General features: G+C 46.5%; 1 protein-coding gene across 13 annotated transcripts in view; it reads left to right on the forward strand.

Moving 5' to 3' along the window:
• Positions 1 to 26155, forward strand: part of LOC119457760 (uncharacterized PE-PGRS family protein PE_PGRS54-like) — a 194495-nt gene that overhangs the window by 55453 nt on the left and 112887 nt on the right. For 6 of the 13 annotated variants that reach the window (XM_049670395.1, XM_049670386.1, XM_049670388.1 and 3 more), the window contains exons 26-32: positions 1301 to 1366; positions 2217 to 2279; positions 3488 to 3538; positions 8294 to 8356; positions 8930 to 8992; positions 12633 to 12686; positions 13331 to 13408. In XM_049670395.1, coding sequence (XP_049526352.1) covers positions 1301 to 1366; positions 2217 to 2279; positions 3488 to 3538; positions 8294 to 8356; positions 8930 to 8992; positions 12633 to 12686; positions 13331 to 13408 — 438 coding nt within the window. Of the gene's footprint in view, positions 1 to 1300; positions 1367 to 2216; positions 2280 to 3487; positions 3539 to 8293; positions 8357 to 8929; positions 8993 to 12632; positions 12687 to 13330; positions 13409 to 16324; positions 16391 to 18122; positions 18186 to 21102; positions 21169 to 21853; positions 21917 to 26155 lie in introns of all 13 variants that reach the window. The other 7 variants (XM_049670394.1, XM_037719449.2, XM_049670391.1 and 4 more) reach the window with 3 other exon arrangements.

The following is a 26155-nucleotide window of genomic DNA, read 5'->3' on the forward strand; positions in this document are numbered from 1 at the left end:
TTGCTGCTCGCGACGGAGCTCGGTTCAGCGGCCACCTGTGTCTTGAAGGATGTGTCTTTGTGAATGTATGACGTAGTGCATTATGTACTGTGCGCCTGATAGGTGACCAAGGGGATAGGGTTGGCGCCCGTCGGCACAATCGCGCGAACGCGCTCGTGCCACTGCTCACGCGTTCGTCGCCGTCGTCGTTTTCGTCCACAGCTGGCTCTGTTGCCGCTCATCATTTCAGCGTATGTTTTCACTTCTGCCGTCGTAATGGGGAGGCCGCGTTTACGGCGTTATGAGCCATTGCTTAATGCAGTATGACCCCATTAGCGGTGCATCACTGCACGCTTCGCACTTCCCCAGGTTTCTCGTTTGTGGAACTGCATTTTACTGAGTGGGTCATTTCACAGTTACGCACAAAATTTAAATCACCGCTCTAACCAAGCCGACGACTTAACTCGCGCTAACTGTAATATCGAATAAAAACTAAAACAGTAAGAAAGGCGTCCATAATGTGTGCCATGAATCTTAGCTCTGGTAAAAACCCAGAGCTCAGACTTATCGCTGGTTATCCACTTTCACAGAGTGGAATGGCTCATGAATTATTGCATCACTCAGCCATTTTGTGCCTGTGCTCTGTCTGGACTAGTACAACCTCCGTATTCATAAATGCATCCTAAATTGAAGCCCATGCTTGACCTTATCTAATGGACGCCTGGCGTGAACGTGCCCGGGACGCTCATTGCGTTTCCTTCGGCGCGTTCCCAATAGGCGTCCCGTATATCAAGTCAAGCATGGAATTGAAGTTAAGATGCGTTTCTGAATGGGGCGATCAGACTCTTTTAAAGATGTGTCAGGCATACAAACCGCCATCTCCTAACGGAATACCCGGATGCTCTACGAGTAGCGCCTCTAGACGATCAACGCACTCACGACGTCGTAAAGCGATAAATTCCTTGTAAAAGCGAGAGCACGTTGGTTTCTTCTATCGCTTCCCTAGGGGCAGCTAGTGGTTTTACAGGATATGTAACAGCGCCCAGCCTTGAGCATCAGCCACCAGGGTAATGCAACAGATTGTATGTAATATCGGTTTGTCGAAGTGGTATGAGTCAGTCTTTCTGCCAGTGTCGCCATGGTACTCTCATTGTCGTCTTCATTGCGATTGTATTCCCGTCGTCGTGCCATTCATGTCACACGCACAGACACGCTACGAGCCCAATCGCTCGCTTTCGAAGAAAACGTTGTGTCATCTTGTGACGCCTTACGGAACCCCAGCCGAAGAGTTCTTACCATATTCATTTCTTGTATGTTATAGGGTCATCCGGTGCCACTTATGCCGGCAGCAGCGGTGGATCAAGTAGTGGGTCGTGGGGTGGTTCAGGTAATAGTAACTCCTAACTCTTAACGAAAGCGAGTATTACTGCAATAATATACTAGAACGCTATTCAGAACTTCAGAGCTGGCACTCAAAATGAAAACGAAACCTGGCACTCTAAAATTAACTAGAAAAACTCTATTTCATAAGTGTAAATCCAAACACATTTGATCACTCAGTATTTTTTCTGCAGAAGGGTGGATGGCTCGATTAGAATGTTGATATTTTTACGCATGTGGAAAATAACTGGCGGCCGTTGTTATGTAGGAGCAGCCATGTCCGCGCTTACGCACCGGTCGGTTGCTCAGAGATCTCGAGAGAAGCGTTTCCACTTCTTCCTTCATAACAGGCCCTGTTCTTCTTTTCTCCCTTATTTTAAACCTCGCCCACTACATCACGCAGTGATATTCATTTCATTGAAGCACACACAAAGAGAGAATGCAGACAAAGAGAAACACAAGCGCTTGTCCGATATTTGTCTCGGTGTTGTCCTTGATTACGCATCATTACAATTAGTATTGTTTAGCTTCTACATCAGATTTATGGCACCAGTCGAATTGCTCACGGTGTCTAAGCTTCATGCACGTCGTTTCTATCCGTCTCGTTAAAATCGGCACAGCTGGGTGAACCACTTATGTACAGTATTGCTCAAGGACCGGTTCCTTTGATTTTTCTGTCTGGACAAGCTGTAGGACAACGCTAGTTTAGCTCTTATGCACGAACATGGACCTGTATGTGCCTACTTTGACTGTACAAAATAGCATACTTAAATAATGGCTAAACGCCTTCAAATAGAATAGCTTGTTAGCGCCGCCGGCATTCAAATCACGTGTGTCTCTCTTCAACTTCTTTGCAGTTTCTGGAGGCACTGGCAGCAGCGGTAGAGGTGGAATAGGAAGTGGTGGATCGGCCAGCTGGGGTAAGGAACTAAGGATACCCTTAATCTCATTATGAAATCGAAGGCTACTGTTACATTAACCATAAGGTTATGTTTCAATATTTGAGCGTTTACGCTAGCAACGCAAATTAAATTTAGAACTCTCAAACGCACTACAACACCGCTTTCCTTAGAAGCAGTACGAACTAAACAATTCTAATAACTTTATTCATCCTTCTCTTTTTGTTCACGTCCCTGAGGCGGAACCAAAGCTTGACATCTAGCCAGCCCACATGTCCTTCCTAAGTCTGCAAATCAGTGGCTCCCCTCCACGTATCTTAAGGTCGTGGGCTCTTGTCACTCGCATATAAGTGCCCTTCCTCTATGAAGGGCTGAGCAACAGGAGAACAAGGTAAAAGCAGGAGCCAACGTTTCGACAAGTGGACTCGTCTTTTTCAAGGCGACATATGCTCTCCTAGACAGAGTATATATAGGTACGGTTCTTCTAAAGAGGAGAGAGGGTAAAGCGAGTGAGGTAACGAGCGAGAGTGTGTTAGCGGCGAGGGTATTAAATTCAAGAGAAAGCGAATGCGCTAATGAAGGTCCGTGAAAGAATTCGAGGCAGCGCCGTGCATCAGCCGGTTGACGTGTCATTGTAGGTTGCTCTTTACGCAGAAGGGGTCTGGACGATGGGGAGGGGGGGGGGGGATATTTGTTCCGCTAGTGGTTAGCTAACTATCGTCTGTCCGAAAGAGAGAATAAACGTAGCGACAGAAAAATCATGCTCGTGGAAAAAAAGGGATAAATATATAAATAAAAGAACGAAAGGAATCAATGAAAGGAAAGGGAGATTGGAATATTATTGCCAAGCCAATAACAAAAACAAAAAGCTGACTCATTCAGTGCTGCCTCTATGAAAGCACTCAATGGCTGTTGTCTGTCTTCTTGGGACACTTTCGAGAGGATTTTTAGTGCGATCCAGCAGCGATTAGAAGCCGAATAGGAGAGAATTGAGACTGCATTTTAAGCTATAATCCGGCTTCCCATAAATATTGCTCCTAGCCTCCTTTCGTGACACAGATTAATTTCGTGCATTGCGTGGGGTACCTAGCTCGGCTTCCCTGATCTGAAACACCCACTGAAAAACAGGTTTAAGTATGCATGTGCCATCAACTGATTGATCGTTTTGGGGAAGGGAGCATGAAAATATGTTCACTTATTTCATTCTATATTTTTCTTTTCTATTTTAGGTTCCTCTGGCGGCAGCAGCGGATTAGGGGGTGGAGCAGGGAGTGGTTCAAGTAAGGATGCCTTTTGCACGTTTTTATTGCGACATCAATTATGCGGATAGAATTGAGGCGCGCTCCCGTCACCACCGCCGCCGGTGCGCGATCAGGGTATCGATGGTGCTAGCAGGGCGAGCGCGTGAAGTGTTAGGAGGTCACCAGATACCTCCTAAGGCTGGGCCTTTGCGTTTGGCTGCAAGAACAACATTGACAAGTGCACATACCGCCACAGTCCGCTCAATCGATACGCCAGCGAACTTCCTTGCGCTTCGATCATGAGCGTCAATCCTCGCCATCCGCCGTCATCACTGGGCAATGGACTCCAAGTGAGCGGAAAAACGCTGTCGAACGGCGGAGGTTCTTCTATTTCGCTGTAGCGCCAGGCTTTACGACAGGGACAGCGGAAAGGCGCATCTGACACACACACACACTGTGTCTCTGACGTTCAGCTTGCGCTACAACAAAAAAAATTTGCCGCGTATCTGCGTGCTTCGCTGCAAATGTCGTCGAAAGACGATAGTCTTCTGCCGGCCGTACTACATGAGTGCTGGTCTGATCCGCGGCCACCCGTGATGCTGTTCTCGTACCATTTTCGTCCTGGCATGAAGGTTTGTTTGAACAGATTTCATTTTACCGCATTATTTCATCAAGCGGCCATTTATGTTTTGCCCTGCCTCAGACAGCGCTTCCTTTATGTTGAATCGGCCGCATCTGGCTGGCATTGATAAAATTGAGGAGGCGCTGCGTGAGACATGGACGCCATCTGGCAATACATCGGGAAACATGAGCTTGTGCAGAGGGTTTCCTTCCTCCATGGCAGAGGGCGCTCGTCGGCGCGCAGTCGGGGAACGTCGTTCGTCGGCGCGCATAGCATGGCATTTTCAGCGCAGCTTAGGAAACTAGGGTCTTTAGAGTTACGTATGTATGTATTTTCTATTAAAGGAACACACCTCCTAATACTTACCTAGTGATGTTGCGCCTCAGATATGCGTAATATTTACTTTGTGATCGATAACGTTCACAAGTATGAACAGCCGTACCAGTTTAAGTAGTGTGAGCGGTAAGCAAGTGGTCCAACTTTGGCCGGGTGGCTGATCGGGTGACAGACAGACAGACAGACAGACAGACAGACAGACAGACAGACAGACAGACAGACAGACCGACCAAATTTTCAGCGTTTAGGTTCCCCAAGAAAGACTATCGTCTTTAATATAAGATGCCGTACTAACAAGCCCCTGTACCCACCCTCATCGACGGTCTTTCATCGGCCTCGTTTCATGTGCCACTGATGCACGACGCCTACAACGCCGCACGCGGCACTCACCATCCCACTGGCGATCTGAGATGCCTGGCAGCTGTTGTTATGCACAGAATCAATTGCCTGACGCACTTCGTGACGTCAACATGTCGCCCCCACGTGTTGCTTGAACACCGTTCGAGCAGCTTAAACGCATCGCCGAAACCTTGCTACCGCGTTCAATATTTCGCGCTTTTTTAAATCTTTTTTTTTACGAAAGCTGTCTTCACAGGCATAATCGAAGAGACAATGCTTTGAAATTTGACTTGTCCTTCTGCAGGAACATTGACCTCTTTGTGTCATCTCTGTAACGGTCCACATGTCTTTAAACGGAAAATTTTGTTAGCAGGACTTCAAGGAAAAGTCAATGTTTCCGTCTTCCTGACCCGCCTCTTCGGCTTGCGGTAGCTTTTGGCGCCGCGGCGGCTGCATTTCGATGGAGGCGAAATGCAAAAACGCCCGTGGGCTTGCGTTGTAGTCGACGTTAAAGAACCCCAGGTGGTCAAAATTAATCCGTAGCCCACCACTACGGCGTGCCTCATAATCAGAATTGGTTTTGGCACGTAAAACCCCAGAAAGAAGAAGCAGCGTTTGCCGGAAGAGGCGGATCAGCAGGTGGAGTGTTAGGTGGTGCAGGTATGAACAAAATACTAATTTTCCGCGAATGCATTACATTTTCAGTAGTTAAGCAATAATAACTCATAATCATATATACATTATTCCACTGGGATCGTTTTTACAGGGAGGTAACTTGTCTGCCTGGTTGTGTATTGTTTTGTGGGAACAGTTATAATATCGAATCATCGTACACTACATCCTTATATGTTTAAGAAAGAGGGACGCAATATTGCGAATTTCTTATAAACATTTATCATTTACAGCTACTCTGTCATGCATGTTCTTCAGCTAGATTTTTCGACTATCGGTGCTGCTTCGTAATAGCTGGGAAGAAAACGTTTTAACATAAAATTTATGGGGGTATCTTGTTCCGAAAGTGAAGCCTCCTTTTCATTTTCATGCAAACTACAAGAAATGCATAACGCATATTACCACAACAAAAGAAAGCAAGGTTCCAGCTACATTAAGTAACTGTTCTTATAGTCAACGTCCATTGAGATTCACCTTCGCTAGTGATGAACAGCCTGAATGCCACGCTGGTCTGTATCTCAACTTCCAGAGGCAAGCCACATCTATACAGCTGCGATGGCAGATATGAGTCCGCAATATGACCCGAGTCCATCTTCCACAGGCCCAAAGAGATCGAAGTATGAAGGCGCTAAATCCGGACTTTTTGTACGGTGGATGTGCTACCATTTCTGCAATACTGACGTAGGCCTGGCGTTATTGTGTTGAAGGCAAAACTGCTTCTTCTCTAGCTGGACTCTGGAAATTCGGACTCTTTCCGGAAGTGGCAATGCTGTCGTGTGCCTCGATCCGCAGTGGCAATGCTGTTGAAGAAATTGTCACCTTCCGAAACCCTTGTGGTGCAGAAACTGCGAACAGATTTCCCTCGATGATTTTTTTTCATTTTTGTGTAGGGACTCAAAGAACCCACATCGCACGAATTTTGAAACACCGCAGCTTTCCCAACGTATTTTCCAAGTTATTGCAGTTTCCACTCAGCGGCTCATACAACTCCTTGATCCTAATTCAATGATTAGTACTGATGAGTGCATCAAGCATTCTTCATTGTCAGAAGTGATCGAGAGCTGAGCAGGGACGCCCTAAGTGTTATTTGTAGAGCAAATGTTTTTGTCCGTTTCTGAAACTAGTAGTCTATGGTCTCACTGTATTCACGTCTACATTATATATATATTACTTTATGGTTGCTGCAAACGATCAGAAGGCATTGTTTCGTTCGCGCCTATGTGTCAGGCGCCGTGTTGGTGATTATGATGATGACAATATGGCTGTTTTGCGGCCATCTCTTGGACGACAACAAAATTAACAGGATCTTAGGCAGCGTATTTATTAATTACAACTGAGTAACCGACTTCGATTTCAGAGGACAACGCAAAAGAAAAGTCGGGGCCCTTCCAAACTGTGATGAGGGAACCAGAGCCGGTTCAGTGAAGCTGGTGCTCTGGTGGGATTTGCTATGTTGGGGTTTAGCTATATTTGGTATTTGCTATGTTGAATTTGGCTACAAAATGGTAAACCGACACCTTCACTACGTACTCGGGAAAGAGGCTTCGGTGCCGGCTCTGACTAGCACAATGGGGTATTTTTTAACACTTAGACGATGGCTATACAATGCCCGGCTCTGAAATAACAGGCTCGGTGTCCACGGGCGACGGCGTTCCTAGCGCGTTGCGGGAGATGGGACGCGTCGGCGTCCACGGGGTGACGGCGTTCCTAGCGCGTTCCTCACGCTTTTCTACGACGTTCCCAGACAAGAGTCCTTGACCAAAGCTCCGTATATACAAGCAATGCTAACGCGAACTCCTCTCACGCCCCACTCCTCCGTTGACCTACTTTTTTCGTACATCGCCATTGGTTGGCACGCCTCGCGCTGTCCCCTTACAACGCGCGTATTGGACGGCGTGAATTACGTCAACCCCCCTCCTCCCTGTTCTCCTTGTCGTCCGCACCCCCTCACAGCATTCTCACGGGGTTGAACTCTTCTTTTCCTCTCCTCTCCCGCTAGGTCACGTGGCTTTTCTACAAGCGGACACGATCCTGGGGGACCTAGCCCTTAACAGCGTCACTGTAAAATAGTAGAAACACTGGAATGAATGAGCAGACGTGCTTAGCAATCGAGCCCTTTCGAATGCCCCCGAAATCAAAGCAAAAAATATCACCCGCTTCCTTAAATGATCCATTTGCAACCATTTCCGCTGCATCTGAAAGTTACCGTACAAACCATGAGCTAGCAAATGGTTCGGCTGCAATGAAACCACGCTGCCGTACATAATCTTAAAAGGATCGGCTCACAATGTAGCTTGCACTTCACGACCGCGCAAACTAATTTTCTGCACTTACTGAAGTCAATCGCGTGACGCGGAGCACTACGCTTCCCACTGCCGATGTTTTAATCCAGAGATAGACTGTTTGGTGAAAATAAAAAGAAGAAACAAGAGGAGAGATCAAGTACAATAGGGGGGTGTCGTGTCTTCGCGCTTCTTTACGCGTCTTTAAACTAACGGACGTTTGGCAGTGCGATTGAGCTCTAAACAGTGGCACTCAGTCTGGGCCTTTGCTGGTACTGACTCCCCGGATAACGCAGCCTGCACAAAAACAACAACACCCTACAGACTCGTTTGTTATTATTCTTTCATTTAATGGCGTATGGATCCTTGCTCACTTTACGAAAGTGTGATCTTTTTCCGGCCCAACTAGTGTTCACAAAATACCATACTTAAACGGTGGTTGTAAAACTTCGAATGGAAGATTTTGTTAGGTGCCCTCAAACGAAAGCTTTATTTAGCGTATCATTGGCCAAGTACCATGTTTCCTTTTTTTTCCTGATTCAGGTTCTGCCGGCAGTGGCTATGGCGGCCACGGCGGATCAAGTGGTGGAGCGTTGTCTGGTATAGGTAACTCCAGCTCTTATCTAATTACGAAAACCAACGCGGTGTGTTGTAGGAGTGATGGCAAAATGGTTTCAGGTATCACCACTTACACTTGTAATATTAATGAAAAGTTAAACTCTGGAATGAACCTAAACACTCAGTCTCCTCTTTAGAAACCAGGCATTGCAAAACATGTTAATTTTCCTCAACGCCTTCACTTGGTCTATGTCGCTGAGGAGGAAACAACATGACACCTAGCCGGCATAGACGTCCTTGCTATGTTTGGAAAGCAGTAAGAACTATGAGTATTCTCTGCCCAGTCGTGCTTACTTAGACATGTTTTTCGATAGAACTTCGCCTGGACTCCCAGGTCGTACGTGTAATGAACAAGTCATGCTGCATTTTGAATGATAACCAGGTTTTACCTTATGTGTCGTATCTTGCTTGGTCTCGTAATAAAGCTAGATTCTTACTTTACATGACCCTGCTTAGCGCTGCTCGAATACTCTAAAACGACTATACTATAACATGCGAATATGTCTGTACACCTTCAACCAATTGACCGAATCCGGCGTCTCTTTTCTTTTCCTGTTTTAGGTTCTTCTGGTGGCGCTTATGGTGGCAGTGGCGGAGGAGCAGGCGGTGTTTCATGGGGTACAGGTAAGGATAACCAGTATCTTTTGACAAAAGCGATCTTTACTGGAATATTTAAATACAGAACGTATTAATAATGATAGGTGGCGCTCATAAAGAAACAAAACTAAAGTCCCAAAAAAAACTATTTTTTTAGGGACTTTAAACAAAACCGGTTACTTGAAAATGAATTGGAACGACGCTGTTTATAAAATGAATTCCAATAGGAAATCTCTGTCGCTTAAGCTTCTCCGCCCTGACCTCCCAACCTTGCGTATATATACGCCAGGAATTCATAAACCACGTGCTACCTGAGTGCTCCGTGTGCAATTTCTACGACTTCGTGACACAGCTTTCGTAATCTGTCACGTAGTTTTAATAGGAAGCATTATTTGCGTTACCTCAGACACCTTCAGGTAAGTTGGGAGCTCTCACCCCATTTCGGGAATCCTCAGTAAAAAAAAAGTGCGTAACCTATCGGTGAATTACACCTGTTTTCCAGCACAAAAGCCAGGTGGTATATCAGGACATGGTCGATTTTGTTTTCTTATTGCCTGTTTATACAGCACAAGACAACAATAATTAATACATATTAATCACACAAAGGGGTAAAAATCCAGCTCTGCTTTGGCTGGATATTACTAAAAGCGCCTTACGATTTGGGGTAATTAAAGAAAAAGTGAACCAATCTGAATTCTTCTGTACATTATGCCTTCTCGGAGGGTACAAAAGCAATTTTTTTTATAACACCACTCGGAGGGTATAACATTGCCTAGCGTTTATCTTTAAACTGCAGTGCACACACAGCGCACACGCACACTTGTGTGTGTGCTGCACTTTCAAGATGAATAGGTACCAACTCGCCCAACTTTCAGTACTTTTACATTGCCTAGTGGCCGAGTCGGGCATTTATGTATGCATGGCGCGCTGCCACCCTCGTATATCCAAACTGTTCCAGCCACCCTAACCCCCGACACCCTTTTATCATTTTGAAACTTTTATCATGAACCTTTTATTATGTTGCGCAAGAACATTAGCATAAACATATGATAAGGCTCATTATTATATTTTGTTAAAGCAAGAAACCTTATGCCATAAGATGAGGTGGGTCATTCTTTTCTGAACATTCGCATTCGATGTTCGCATTATTTCGATGTAACAGCTACCGCTTCGGCCCTAATTGCGAAGTCCGAAGGTCCGAGCGGCCACGAAGGTTCCATGGATGCTGACGTGCCAGGTGCCGGGAGAAGGAGAGGTCCAGAGAGATCATAAAAGGGCTTTATATACAACTGTACACGGTATTTTACACGAAGGGCTCCATGATTCTTGGAGCCGTCAACATGCTAACGTATTGACATGTCTTGGCGTTTACATCTCCGAGCGTCCACACAACACTCAAGCCCTGCTTCTTATGAGTTCATTTCCCTCTTTCAATCGTTGACGGAATTCAATGTAGTGCTTGGCCAATCACCATCTTCGACTTTGTCGCAATATCCCACCCATGATGTGGCACCGTTCCTCTCCGATGTTGCTCGTCCGCCTCCGCATGCCAGGCAACGGGTGGCAACTTGGGAACGAAATGTAGAAGCTGTTCCCACGGAAATGCCTGACTTTGGCCCCATTCAGAATTAGTGGCCTCTCCATGACGGTCAGCTTGTCAGTCAGGAGACTGGCCTTCGGGGAAGCTACCGCCGAGCTCCGTCGTAGTCCGGGCGGGTGCAGGCGCTTCATGGAAATACACCAAGAGCGACGTTGCTGTTTTAGGGACGCACGAGGCCGATTTCTCATTGCAGCCTCGGGTCTAATTGGTCCTCCATTAGTCCCGGGTGACGGTGACGCTTATCGGCCTCGAGAAACGATGAAGCGTGAACCGCGCTCCACAGATGCACGTCTGTCGGTGAGGTATTCTTTGTACCGATCGAAGCGCCGCCAGACACAACAATCCACGCTAGCAGCAACGGCATGTAGAAGCTGTGCGATGCTAAGTCTTCATATGGTCTAAGTCTTAACTTAGACCTTATGACATAGACATAGGTATACGTACTATTATGAAACATTTAGTCACCGATGACGTCCCATTTCATAATTGTTTTGCTTACGTCCTCCTCCCATGAAGTGCCTATCTACAATCCTGCCAAAAAATTTGCATAGCTCGCACTGGAGGCGCAATGCTAAAGAGACAGCGGAGCTGATGGCACCTAGCTAGCCCTGGTTTTTGGGCTAGGCTAAGCACTACCAAGTCATCGCCAGAATTTTCTGGAATTTATTTATTATTGATTGATTATCCAATGGCTATTGATTGGCTATCAATTGGCTACCGATGACTGACTAAGCTTAAGTAGTCCCAACCATGCTCAGGTATACTTAGCCAGGCTCAGATTCGGTAACATGGGTATGTGTCATTGCGCTTGGACCCTTTCTGCACAATCGCCAGGATCGGCCACATTTTCTGTTCGCGGTTGACACATTACGCCCGGCTTAAACAGCTCCGCTGTTAAATAACCGCAATGTAGAAAATCATGTCGAAAGGCCGGAGTAGAAATAATGTCGTCGCCGTCATACGATTGTCGACACCATCGCCATCGTCTGGCTGCTGTCGTCTACCACTTACTTGCGTCACACACAGGAATGCGCAATTTACACAAACACTTTGTTCTACCTAGTAACGCTTAGCTTAACCCCAAACTATGCTGGTCAGCTATCTATATCGAGTAGAAAAAATTGCCGCGTATCTGCGTGCTTCGCTGCAAATGTCGTCGAAAGACGATAGTCTTCTGCCGGCCGTACTACATGAGTGCTGGTCTGATCCGCGGCCACCCGTGATGCTGTTCTCGTACCATTTCCGTCCTGGCATGATAAATGCAATGGAGGTTTGTTTGAACAGATTTCATTTTACCGCATTATTTCATCAAGCGGCCATTTATGTTTTGCCCTGCCTCAGACAGCGCTTCCTTTATGTTGAATCGGCCGCATCTGGCTGGCATTGATAAAATTGAGGAGGCGCTGCGTGAGACATGGACGCCATCTGGCAATGAATCGGGAAACATGAGCTTGTGCCGAGGGTTTCCTTCCTCCATGGCAGAGGGTGCTAGTCGGCGCGCAGTCGGGGAACGTCGTTCGTCGGCGCGCATAGCATGGCATTTTCAGCGCAGCTTAAGAAACTAGGGTCTTCAGAGTTACGTATCTATGTATTTTCTATAAAAGGAACACACCTCCTAATACTTACCTAGTGATGTTGCGCCTCAGACATGCGTAATATTTACTTTGTGATCGATAACGTTCACAAGTATGAACAGCCGTACCAGTTTAAGTAGTGTGGGCGGTAAGCAAGTGGTCCAACTTTGGCCGGGTGGCTGAATCGGGTGACAGACAGACAAACAGACAGACAGACAGACAGACAGACAGACCAAATTTTCAGCGTTTAAGTTCCCCAAGAAAGACTATTGTCTTTAACACTTTTACAAGCATGTTGACTCTCTCCTTTCTGCTGAATGCCCATACATATTTCAGAGAGTGGTGTCAGTTACGCCCGCTACACCCTAAGCGCGTCCTGCAGGACCCAAATAAAGTTTATCCAGTCCAGTCCAGTATCAGTTTAGTAGGACAAGCGCCTGTGCGTGCGTGCGTGTGCGTGTTTGTTTTCATTGCTCTTTTTTTCTTGTGTCAGGTGGCACCGGCGGTGGTCGTGGTGGATCGGGAGCAAGTGTGTCGGGAGGCTCCAGTGAGTGCTGCTCTAACATGCAACCTAACAAAAACAAGCATGCCGCCTGTGAATGACTAAATATTGCTTTGGAACTGGGTGCTTACGTAACGCGAAGAGTCATACTTTGGAAATAACAAGAATACTTTTGAAGCAGTAAACTCAAAGCAAATTTTTCGCAAATATGACTTTTCATAAAAGAGTGACACGCTTGCACGAGCATCTCAAAATTATTTAACATAAATTTGGGCCTTTATACCTGTCAAAACAACAATCTGATGAAGTGGCACGCCATAATGAGAGACTCCAGATATATTCTGAGAACCTGGGATGCCTTAGCGTGCCCCTAAATCTAAGTACACGAGTGTCTTTGCATCTGACTTCAATTCAAATACGGCCGCCGCGGCTTTGATCGTGTCCCGCGATCGAGGGTTGAGCAACGCAACTCCATAGCTATTAGTCTACCATGGCGTATTACCACCTCTAATACTTTTGCTAACCATGCAACGATTCCTTTGACTTCAATGCGATGAAATATCTGCTATTCATTTGCATTACTTTGCCTAACTCAGTGCGCGGTATTTTAAGAAGAAATATTTTGTCAGTAGGAACAAGGGGGGGGGGGGGGGGGGGAACTATCTGTAATTTCCTTCTTTCTTTTTTAGGCGGTGGCTCCGGCGTGAGCGGCGGTGCAGGAGGTTTTGGTGGCGGTGCCTTGGGTGGAAGAGGTGGCTCAGCAGGCGGTGTGTAGGGTGGCTGTGATACCAGCACCTCTTATTTCTTTACGAAATCTAACGTTGCTGGTGCGACAGTGTTTTAGTATTTCAAATAACTCTCCCACCAGTAATGCCAATTTATTATTATTTGATTTGAAAACACACAGAAAAGGGAAAGCGAGGACCAAGGCTGGCAACTGCCACCGGCAGGTGCACAACGCCTGCCTATGCCAATGAACACTGCTGCTCCGAATGGAGTAAAAATACCGCTCTCATCAGAAGCCGTAAACAAAACACACTTCGCTAAATCAGTTTCAACGTCCTCACTCGTCGTATGTACCTGAAGCACAGCCAACAACACGACATTGATAAGCCACCACTACAGCGGTGACGCGACGATAAAGTACATCGTCCAAGTCAACAACATCGTCATCGATGTTGAACGTTGGCATCGATGAACGATGGCAAGCCGTCATCAACATGCATGCCAACGTTCATCATAAGGCTAGCTCCAACAATAAAACGGGCAACTCATCACCACTCAGCCGCCAGAACACTTTATGGTAGTACACACCTTTCAGTAGTACACTCACCTCACTCCTTGTATCAGCTCGTTCAGCACTTTTGTCTCACACACGCACAGACTTCTTCCAATTTAAAGAAAGCCATCTGCAAGCAATCACTCTGTCTCGCCTAATTGTGCCACCATTAATTGACGCGTGCTTCTAGAGCACTCGGACTGGGCGTCGAGGTCGTGAAGGAGAAAAGTAACACTGCATTTCGCAGATGATCGAGCTTCAGCAGTGATAGTAAAAATTCAACGTAGATATAATGTGCCTAGATTTGTCTCGTTATGAAGCGTAGTTGCCGCCTTACATGATATTTATAGTGCTGCAAGACTTCTCTTCCAAGGGAAGGTTTATTAGAAGGTATTCCAATAATTTCTATACGCCGTCAACCAGGACCGATTTTATCAAAGGAGTATGTGAAGAAATTCCCGGGGGGGGGGGGGGGGGGGGGCGTTTTTTTTTTATGTGGAGCATTCTTGCATTATAGTGTAAAACTGGGTGAATTGGTTGACCTTCCTAGGAAGTTAAGTGCAACGGGAATGGCAAGAAAAGACAGAAGTGCACAGGGCGAGCGCTTAACTGACTGGTTTATTGCAGACAGGAAAGAGTAAATACAAACAGTCCATCTACGCACGCACCCTCGCGCTACGGCTATTCGCCACATCTTTCGTGGAGGCTGATAGATGGGAAGGAAACGCAATGTTGGTGGCTTTTATTTACGTGAGAGCTTCAATTATTTCACTGGCTTTGTGATCCTTGTGCCTTAATATGACATGCGTTCTTTCAAAATATGGTTTACAACTTCATGTACGACAATGGGATGTCAGATGTGATGAAGGTGTGCCCTTTACATTGTTGTTGAGCTGGCGTTACCTTTCGTTAAGGCAGGCCAGTATACATTCTTGCACACGATAGTGGGATGGGATAAACAACACCACAGGCACTGGTAACAAATCGACGACGATAATTAACAGAGCCCAGGTTCCTCCGTGACTGAACTGTTCTGTTCCTATTTACTGCGGCACAGGTCCTTCCTACTTTTTGCCGAGTTGAAAAAAACATTTACGTCAAAACTCTTGGCAATCTTCTTAAGGCGATGTGAAAGCCCGTGAACGTATGGAATTACTGCTAATTTCTTCGGCATAGCGGTGGGACTTGTACGCGGCCCAAGTCGAGAAGCGGACCACTTGAATTATTTGTGCAGCCTAAAAGAAAGGCACGATAAAGTGGAAACCTGGAAGCCGGCGTTCTTTAGACGAGCTAATAGATCCCGAAAGCTATGTTCCATTCTGTGGTAGCAAGGCTTACTTAAAACAGAATTGAGAGAGTTGTAGGCAAGACTTAACTATTTTGGAATGCCGTGAACATTAGGTCAAGCGCGATGTTATCTATCGCGGGGAAAAGCAGTAACTGGCATGATCCAGATGAAAATAAAAACCTCAATTCCAAAACCGCATACAGCGTCATCCTTAGGTAATTCACACATAAATGATAAACCAAAGGCATTTTCTTTAAAAATCTTTATCAGGTAGAAGAAAAATTACTACAAAAAATGATCAGAAAATCATACGTCGTGAAAAATATTTTTCGCCAAACGTTGTACTTCGTGTTCTATAGCGCGATTCACGGCAGACAGGAAAATATCACTTAGGACAGGGGCCACCTTGGAATTGAGGCAGATTCCCCCCTTTTGAATGTGTAGGGCGCCATCCCATGTACAAGTAATAAATGTGTCTTGGAGATAGAAACATAAAGGTTCCAAGAAAGCCACCACTGTGACACCACACTTGTTCCTCAATGCAAGTTCATAGTTACACTCGGTTAGGCAATGTTTTACGGACATCACAAGGTTGTCATGAGGTAGAAAACGAAAGAGGTCCTCTGCGTCAAAGCTCACCGCAGAACAAGAATCTCGGTTTTGAGAAAACAGGTAATCAGTTGCTTGGTCAGAACTAGCAATCAGAAAGGGATCTTCCATCCGTAGTAAGGAATGGCGCCTTTACTCCATCCTTCACTAGGGGCAGCTAGTGCTTTTACAATATGTGTAACAATGCGCAGCCTTCAGGATAAGCCCACGTTGCAATGCAGGTTAAAGAAACAATGCAATAACTGGTTGTATAATGCTTCATCGTCGGAGTGCACTGATTCAGTCTTCATGCCATGGTCGCCATGATGCTCTCAGTGTTGTCTTCATCGTCATTATCTTGCCGTCATCTTGCCATTCCCGTCACGCACACACACGCTACCCGCACAATTGCTCGCCTTCCAAGAAAACGTCGCACCGTCTAGTAACGCTTAATGGAACACTAACGATGGTTACATAGCAGTGTATCCACATAGTGCTTACCACATTTCTTTTTTGTGTGTGTTCTAGGCTCCTCCGGTGGCATTTATGGTGGCAGCGGCGGTGGATCAAGTGGTGGGTCGTGGGGTGGTTCGGGTAAGGGTAAATCTTTTCTCTTTACGAAAGCGAGCATTACTGCAATTATATACTAGAAAATGCTTATAAGCTTCACAGCTTGCACTCCTAGTGAAAACGAACCCAGGCATTCTGAAATTAACTTAAATACCATTTATTTCCCTATAATGTAAACTTAAACACTTAAAGGGGAAATGAGACATCCACCCAAATGTAGCAATTGCTACATTTGGTGGATGTCGAAAGAAAAGCTGCCGAAAGAAAGGCTGCCGAAAGAAAAGCCTCGCAGTTGAAAAATTCGTCCTGGTCCGGGACTCGAACCCGGGACCACCGCCTTTCCGGGGCAGCCACTCTACCATTCGTCCTGGCCCGGGTTCGAGTCCCGGACCGGGACGAATTTTTCTTCAACTGTGAGGGTTTTCTTTCGAGGAAACCGTATGGGTTTCCTTTGTAGCAATTGCTACATTTGGGTGGATGTCTCATTTTCCCTTTAATTACTCACCTCCTAGCGGGTTTCCGATGAACTATTAAGTCAAACACTTAAACACTGCTCATCGCTCGAGGGTGGACGTGTTTGTAGATTGTAGGTATGTTTACGTCTGTGGAAAACAATTGGCGGCCTTCCTTAGGAGCAGCCCAGTAAGCTTTTTTTTTTTTTTTCTTTTTTTCTGGCAGTGTCGGTTGCCCAGGGATATCGAGTGAAGCGTGTCCACAGTTACCCTGTTAACTGGGCCTAGAGTATTTTCCTTTTTTTTTTTCTTCTTTTTCACGCTGCGATTTTCTTTGTATTGAAGCGCACACAAAGAGACAACGGAGACAGAGACCAACAAGCGCTTGTCCGTTATCTTTCTTCGTGTCGTCTTTGAATGCGCTTCATTAAAATTAGTACTGTTAAACTTCTCCATTAGTTTTATTGCGATAGCAATTATATGGACACTCAAAAGCAGATTTCTGCCGTCAGCGTCGCCGTCGCCGTGAGGTTCCGTATGACGTCATTTGGAGATGAAATCGTCGCCGCGCGCCGAACGCTGTATGTGCGAGTGAAAGGGCGCGAGGGGCGCGTCTTTCACGGGGAGTGAACGCACGGCGGAGAACAAACGCGCGTTCTGCGCCGTGCTCGCTTAAGGGCTGCAGAAGTAGGCGTCTCTTTCCTCCTCCATGTAGAGCAAACGCGCCTTCTTCAGACGCGCGAGAGGCCGTGGGGGAGGGGGGGAGGGGGAGGCGACGTTTAGCTGCGGCACCAAGTGCCTATTTATATCAGAGGCTCCAGCAACAGTCACCAACGCCGCACGCATTTTGAGCTAACGCGGGCAAAACGCCGATGGCGTCGACAACAGTTCTGCGTGTTGTTGCTACCAAAGCCGCTCACCTTACTTCGTATGACATTGCTGTGTTGCTATCGCATTCATTGCTTCGCCCTTAGGGCGAAACTGTGACATTTTTATGTCACTGTGGCGAATTACTTATGGTGTCTAACCTCCACATACATCGTATCTATCCACTTCGTTAAAAGCGACACAGCTGGACAAACCCCTCGCGTACGTTATTGCTTTAGGACCCGTTCATTTGATTTTTCTATCTTAACTTGTAAGTTAAGGCTAGATAAGTTCTGATGCACGAACATGAACTTTTATCTGCATACTTTGTTTATACAAAATAAAATATTCAAGTGGTCGCTAACGCCTTCAACGAAAAATGTTTTTAGGGCCGCATGCAGTGAAGTCACGCGTTTCTATATTTTGCTTGTTTGCAGCTTCTGGAAGCACTAGCAGCGGCGGAAGAGGTGGACTAGGCGGTGGTACATCGGGAAGTTGGGGTAAGGAACTAAGGACACCCTTTATGTCATCACGAAATCGAAGGCAGCTGCCATATGAATGATGAAGTTATGCTTCAATATTTGAGACCTTACATTAGTCATACAAATCAAATACAGAACTCTGAAATGAACTGCACCACCGCTATCTTTAGAAACTGTACGAACTAAACAATTGTATTCATTTTATTCAGCCTCCTCCTTTTGTTCATGCATCTAAGGCAGAAACAAAACCAGCACACATGTCCTTCCTACATCTGCTAATCGATGGATCCCCTTTACATAGCTTAATGTCGTGTGCTCTTGTCACTACAATATAAGTGCCGTTCCTCTATGCAAGCACTCAATGGCTCTTCTTTTAGTGCTCTCCAACACCGCTTACAGAAGTCGAGTAAGAGAGACTTGAGGTTGCAGTTTAAGCGATAGTCAAGCTTGCCATAAATATTCCTGTCTTCCTTTCGTAATACATAATAATTTCACGCATTCCCTGAGGTACGCAGCCAGGCGCCCCACTTCTGAAACATCCTGTGCAATATGTAATTAGTATCCATATTCCTTCAACCGATTGACCGTTTTTGTGAACGGAGCATGGAGTTCTTCATTTCCTTCTTTCCTTTAATTATTTTCTATTATAGGGCTCACTGGCGGCAGTGGTGGGTGAGGTGGATTAGGTGGTGGAGCCGGGGGTGCTTCAAGTACGGATACCTTTTACACGTTTTTATTGCGATATCAATTTTGCGGATACAATAGAGGCGCGTTCGTGTCGTCGCCGCCGCCGCCTTGGCGCGGTGGGTATCGACGGTGATAGCAGGGCCAGCGCGTGAAGTGTTAGGAGGTGAGCAGGTATATCCTAACACTCCGTCTTTGCTTTTCGCTGCAAGAAAAACATTGCCAAGTGCGCGAATCGCCACGCCCAGCTCAATCGACAGGCCAGCGTACTTCCTTGCGCTTCGAGCATAAGCGTAAATCAGTGTCAGTCAGCGTCCTCAACGGGCAGTAGACGCCAAGTGAACGAAAAAGCGTTGACGAAGGCCGATGGTTTTTGATCGGCCTCATCTCGTGCGCCACTGATGCACGACACCTGCAACGCCACACGCGGCGCTCATCGCCACGCTAGCATTCTGAGATGCCTGGTAGCGACCGAGCTGCTGTTCCGATGCGTAGCCCCAGTTCTCTCGCGTACTGCGTCACGTCAACACGCTGCCCCCACGTATGTTTAGAACACCGTTCAAGCAGCTTAAATGCAATGCGAAACTTTGCTATAGCATTCAATATTACGCCCTTTTTAACAGTGGAGCGGTTCTTGGTCGACCTTCTGCTGCTTGGCGTCACGCTGGTCACGTGACTTGGGCGAGAGTAAGACAGGCAGCTACTCCGCGCCGAGAAGGGGGCGAGTGAGTCAGGCAGCCAATGAGCGTTCGCGAAAAATAGGTTCGTGAGAAGCTCGGTGGAGTATGAACAAAATAAGTCATTTATTGCTCCGCATTCCTTCTTGGGAGAATGGACAAGACTGCTTATACTTCCGAAGATGAAGCCGCCCTACGTGAGTAGCAGCGAGAGCTCGCTCACGTTGTGAGGAACGCGCTAGGAATGCCGTCGCCCATGGACGCCGACGCGTCCCATCCCCCGCAACGCGCTAGGAACGCCGTCGCCCGTGGACGCCGACGCGTCCCGTCCCCCGCAAGTAGTGCCGTTCGGGTCAGCCAAGCGACCGCGAGTGCACAGCTTCACTCTCCGACCACTTTCGAGGAGTGGAAGGGGCGGTGATTTTTTTACGACACCCACCAATATAGGCATAAATGAATAGGCAATGCTTTCAAAACTTGGCAGCTTAATTGGCTAATCCAAAGGAAGTTTGGTACTCTTCAATGAAATAAGATTTCGTTATATTAAAGATAAATTAAAGCATGCAGTATTTGTCACGCAGTATTGCGCAACTTAAACGTCCAACGCGTGCCGCTGTGGCGGAACCCATATGGTGTCTTGCCGCCGTACGCACCATTCAAATGCTTATCAGAAAGCGTGACGCTGCTGCGTGAACTTCATGACTATTTTTGTCGTTCTCGTACCTGTTCCTTTGACTTGTCCTTTGGTAGGAACATGTATTTCTTTGTGTCATATCTCTAACGGTGCCCATGTCTAAGTAGCGGTCCACATGAACACACGGCTTCACTGATTTGTCTTCAACATGTCTACGTGGCCCATGGCTGTCGCTTAGGCGGAATCAACGTCATATATTGAATCAATAAGCACCTCTGAAGTCTTCTGCACCCGTCACGGCGGCTTGGCGGCTATTGGCGGTTCGATTGCATAGCGCGGGAGCCCCCTTAAGATGTCGGTGGAATACCGAGCATTGAGTGTGCATCGGTATAGACCATGCATGCACTGGGTGCGTGCTGAAGCAACCGCAGGCGTTCGAGATTAATCAGAGGTCCGTTCGTTTTCTGTGCCGTCAGTTCGTAGCCCCAGTACACCCTTCGGTTGTTCCACTACACTAATCATTAAAATGACACATTTAAAAACATTTATTGTAGGGGTTTAGGTGCCAAAACCACGATCTGATAATGAGGTATACGCCGTAGTTGGGGACTCTGGATTAAATTTGACCACTAGGCGTTCAAGTGCCCCCAATGCACGGGACACGGGCGCTCTTGCATTTCGTCCCCACCGATATGCAGCCGTCGCGGCCGGGGATTCGATCCCGCGACCTCGTGCTTAGCAGCGCAACACCATAGTCGCTAAGACACAGCGGCGAGTAAGATTTGTCATAAGGCTGTAAATGATGTGGCGCGCTTGGAATCGGTAGCAAGGGACTTGTAAAAGCCCTTGAAGTATTTTTATTTGCTCAGAATCATAGTAAAGAGGTAGATTTTGTCAATGCAGGATATTGAGCAAATGTACATTTTCCCGCTTTCTTTAGGTTCTCGCGGTGGTTCTTATGGCGGTGGTGCCTCAGGCGGCGGCGGTTCAGCATCTGGCGGTTCGAGTAAGTGAAGATTCCCCCTCCTTAAACGCACAAGCGCTGGTTTCCCGGTGAAGGGCTATGACAAAGGCAGCGCCCTGCGGGCGTCTGGTCGTTTGACGTCGATAATTCCGTACTTGTGAGATTATACAGGCTCTTCCCCAAACGGTTAGAGTCCGTAACCTTGCAAATGACACATTTTCACAGATCATGAAAATGATCAGCTAACTTTTTGTTGGTTTGGTGTTTTGGGTGAGTAAAGATTCGAACTCGTCATAAAAGCCAGAACTCCTGGCATAAGTGAAGGAAAATGGTGAAATGCCACCGCCCATAGCAGCTATCTAGTGAAAGGTTGTTCGAATTCCCAGAATCGCATAATTGATTGACCCACAAGAAAAACAAACACTTATGAAGTAAACTTTCCTGACACCATGCTAAAACCATTCCCGTTGCAATATACTTTTCTTTCTTTCTTTTTATTTTTTTCTGTCCTTTTAATTTTTCAACGTAACACCACATGTACTCTACGAGCTTGTCCGACACATCTATAGCTGGCTCACCAGAACATTTCATTTTCTAAACTCAACTTATCTCAACTTCACTTCTCTCGGCCTTCTGTATGTGCACGCACGTTAAACTTACATATTTTAGCACAGTATGCAGCATGGGTGTCTTCCAAATATCTGTTTATCTTGTTTTCCTGTTTAAGGTTCTACCAGTGGCAGCTTCGGCGCTGGTGGCGGAAGACTACCGGGTTTGTCAGGCAGCTGGGGTAAGCGCAGCTGGAGCCAATTTATGTATGATCAAGCCTGTCAATATGCTCGCAGCTACAAACTGCGAAAAATTACTGTGTTCGAATTTGTGACTTCTTTGAAATGTTGTATTTTAAACGGAAATGAAGCGCCGTCTCTTATTTTAAGAAAGAAGAGCAGAACACTTTATCTCTATCTGAATGGCATCTATACAGCTTCATGGGCAATGGGCAGCTTCATGGGCAATGGGCAGCTTCATGGGCAGCTGGCAGCTGCCAGCTCCATGGGCAGCTTCATGGGCAATGTCAATGCTTTAAGAGCTATCAAGGGCGGTAAAGCAGTAATGCAAGGTGTCTGTTTGCAAAACCGCTGTGCCTATAGATTCTATACGCAAAGCGGTTGCGACAAAAATGTTGTATCACAACTTTACCGCCCTTCTGAACTCTTAAAGCATTGAACTTGTCCATGAAAAGCTCTGCCTATTTCCTCTCTTGCTCACTGATTCTGCTGAAATACATTCTGTTGCTAAATACATTAGCATCATCGAAACCTTTCCACTATGCAAAGCCTCTGAAAAAGTTTATATATTTTGTGACATGCGCCAAGCAAAGTGAGCTTGACGTGTGCCCTCTGTACGTAAGCAGGGACAGTTGGTGGTGTAGAATTTAGGCCTCCTGAAGCCATGAATGTTTGAGAATTTGCCTCTTTTTTTTTTCTTCACCCCCATTACTTTATCGGAAGTATCGACATGCATAAAACCACTATCGGAGCACTATCAAACCAACCCACCGAACATCTGCTCGACTAGACCACGAATTCAAATGAGAAGCTTTCTTTGCCCGAACAAACCTGTATTTATATTCACATTTAGTCCTCGCTGTTATTCATTGGAATCAACTGCCAGAATATATTGTCTGTATAACAAACCATGACGAATTCACTCGCAAATTAAAACTTCATCTTGGTGCCTGAATGACTTTGTATAATTGTGTGAGATTTATGTACTTATATTGATGTCATAAAAACACTATATTAACATGCACAAACTCGTTCACTTGATGCCTGTTTTATGATGTGAATGATCAGTCCTGTTAGCTTTTTCTGTTATGCTTTCTCTTCTTAGTTTCTAAGATATGTCTTTATAGTAGTTTACGTACAGTCAACCACAAAAGTTTGCGGACCACGCGGCGCGTGGCCAAGAGCCTCTTCGCGAAACTTCCGCTACGTCACCAGCGATCGACAGCAGCGCTACGTTGAAGACGCATCCCTCCTTAAATCTATGGCCTGTCTATTTTCGCACTGTGCGCAAATATTTTCTACCTATCTCTTTCAACGTGACGCGCTCTTTGTTAGCCAGGGCTACTTGCTTATATTTCGAGAGCAGAATATCAGTACAAGTAATCAGACAGCGTATTCTTCGGCTGTTATCAGTTCTATTTTCGCGTAGCCACGCTGTTTTTTTTTCGTGAGTGCGTGAGTGAGCGGTGAGGCAGCCATGGGACACAGATGCTTAGTCAGTAGGCAGAATTTTTCCGTTCCTCCCCCATCGCTAAGTGACAGTAGCGGCCGGGATTTGATCGCCTGCGCCCAGGTTTTGCTGCGCAAAGCCCGAACCACCGCGCTGCTATAGTGGTTACATTTAGAAAAATAAGAAATAATCGGGTGCGATGACTCTTTTTATAACCCTTTGCGACACGGCGTCCTCGTTTGGGGACTCGAACTTCGGAGGCGCGTCCCACGCCACGTGTTTCTTCAAATGACCTAAAACTCAGTGTGCACATTCGTGTCCGCTTCCTGATGGGACAACTAGCGGTCAGTTAACTTCATTGTCCTGCGTATTGCTGCAGATGATCACTTTGCTGGAGACACTACCATGTTAGACAATCGTTCGACGTGCCGCGTTCCAAGACCAACGTCAAGAGTATTTCTTTTCTCCGGTCGACACGAATACAACCGAAAAAGCAAGTGTGCATGCGTTTCGGGCCTAATAGTTGATTCTTTTATGCAAGCATTGAAGCTGACGGATTTCAGAATAATTAGATAATGAGTTATACGCTAATTAATTTTTTTTACTGAAACTCGCACAAAACAGCACATTGCTTCGTCTTCTTTCTTGGAATGTAATAGTGAGCGTCTTGAAATGATGCCATGCGCATTTGACGCATTTGCAGACAGTGCATCATAATTCGTGTCTGAAGGGGATGAATTTATTCACAAGACATTTACAGAAGTGTCATGAAACATAGGTCTCTCAATGATCTAGTAGGAAGTGAAATGTCCGCCGTTTTCTAGCACCTTATTGATGCGTGTGGGCATCGACTCGTACAAAGATTCAGTAATCTCCGGTCGACCGCGCAGGCTTTCCCATTCTTGTGCGATCGCTTGCCACAGCGTATCGGCCGTGCGGCCGCGGTTGGCTCGTGTGGACAGCCGTTTCTTCAACATGCCCCAGACATTTTCTATGGGATTCAAGTCGGCGCCACATGGAGGCCACTCAAGCTGGCAAACAGCATGTTCTTCTAGCAATGACTGGACGATACGTGCTTTATGGATCGGGCTGCGGTCGTGTTGAAAAAAATAGCAGCCGTCGCTGAAGGGACCGTCCAGCGCATACGGAACGAGGTGTCTAGTGATGACGTCGCAGTACCGTGACGCAGTGAAGGACCCTTCCGGACGCACAAGGGGACCAAGGCCATCTTTGCTGATTGCTCCCCACACGCTCACGGAACACCGTCCACTGGATAGAACACTCTGTGTGCAATTAGGCAGATATCTGCAAGAAATAGCATACGATTGGGTTCCAGCGGCGCGTCTAAAAATGTTGTGATTCCTCTTGCGTATGAACTTTATAATGCTGTTATAGAGTTGCAATAGAAAACGTGCAAACATCATTAGATAGTACTGAAAGACCCACTGGCAGCTTTTAATTAGCTTCAGAGTAAGTAGTACTATGAAACAATCGTTAATGTTTCAACATAATACCACTACAGAAAAATCTCGTAATGTCCAAAAGCTCATTTTACGTGAAACATGTTGTGATGCAGAATTAGCTTCGTGAATTAACTGCCAATACACTGTAAACACACCTGCAGTTTAGTGGACGCCAAACCCGCTTCCGTTGGTCCCAGCGCGTGGAAAAAGTTGACTCGTCGCTAAAGATGACATCGCCCCATTTCTCTGTTGTCCAATCTTTCATTGCTGTAGCGAACATGAGTCGTTCTTGTGGCTGGCTGTCTGAGAGGCAGGGCTTCTGTGCTGCTACGAAAGACTGCAGGCCAAGCTCAGTCAGCCTTCTTACAGTCTCAGACGATACCGTGAGCGAGAGCGCTTCTCGGATATCCTCTGCACTTTGAAAAGGATCAGCCACGATGGCGGCCGTAATCAGGCGGTCCTCTTCCTCAGTCGTGGCCCTTGGACGCCCACTGCGCTCCATATCTGTGAATCTGTCATCGTCGCGGAAAGCTTGAATAATCCTATTCACGGCAGTCCAGCTCCTGTTGGTTCGGCGGCAGATTTCGCGCTGAGGTATTCCCTCTATAAATAAACGCACAATGTGCCTTCTTTCGTCAAGTGAAACACGCAGCGGCATCTTTCCAAATAGGCAATCACCACGTGGCCTGAAGCAAGTCTACTACGTTTTCAGCGACTGATGCGAAGATGCGCCTATGTGTGAAAGAAAATTTTCTATGCATCCGCTTTTTATTTATTTTTGATGGCAGTGAAACACCTCCCTACCCTTTCTCTCAAGACGCAGAAGCAGCAACACTCATTGGACCAAGATGCTGCCAACCAAAGTGCGCCAGTAAACGTCGCGTAAAAAAATCGTCGCAGCACTTCGTGAAACTTATCTACCCACTGGCACACCAGTCGACAAAGGTTGCAGTGATTGCTCCGATACTGCTATCAAGCCAGATATGTGGCGGTCTTATCGCAGACAGCGCTCTGCGTCAACACACCGAACTAACAATGTCATGCACGGGAATAAAAAATTAACAGGCACGCGAGTACCAAGAGGGCTCATATCCGGGAGAGCGCCCCTGTCGCCGCTAGGTGGCGTACCGCTAGGTGGCGCGGATAGGCAGTCTGGCACGCGCTCGCGTGGTCCGCAAACTTTTGTGGTTGACTGTACGTTTCTATTTATATATCCTTTTTTTGTACTTGATTGATGTATTGATTTTAAGTGTGTATACTACTCCCCCCTATGTAATGCCCTCGGGCCTTTAGGGTACACGAATAAATAAATTTACACTAACCTACAG

The sequence above is a fragment of the Dermacentor silvarum genome, chromosome 7 (assembly GCF_013339745.2).
Source record: "Dermacentor silvarum isolate Dsil-2018 chromosome 7, BIME_Dsil_1.4, whole genome shotgun sequence".
Taxonomy (NCBI): domain Eukaryota; kingdom Metazoa; phylum Arthropoda; class Arachnida; order Ixodida; family Ixodidae; genus Dermacentor; species Dermacentor silvarum.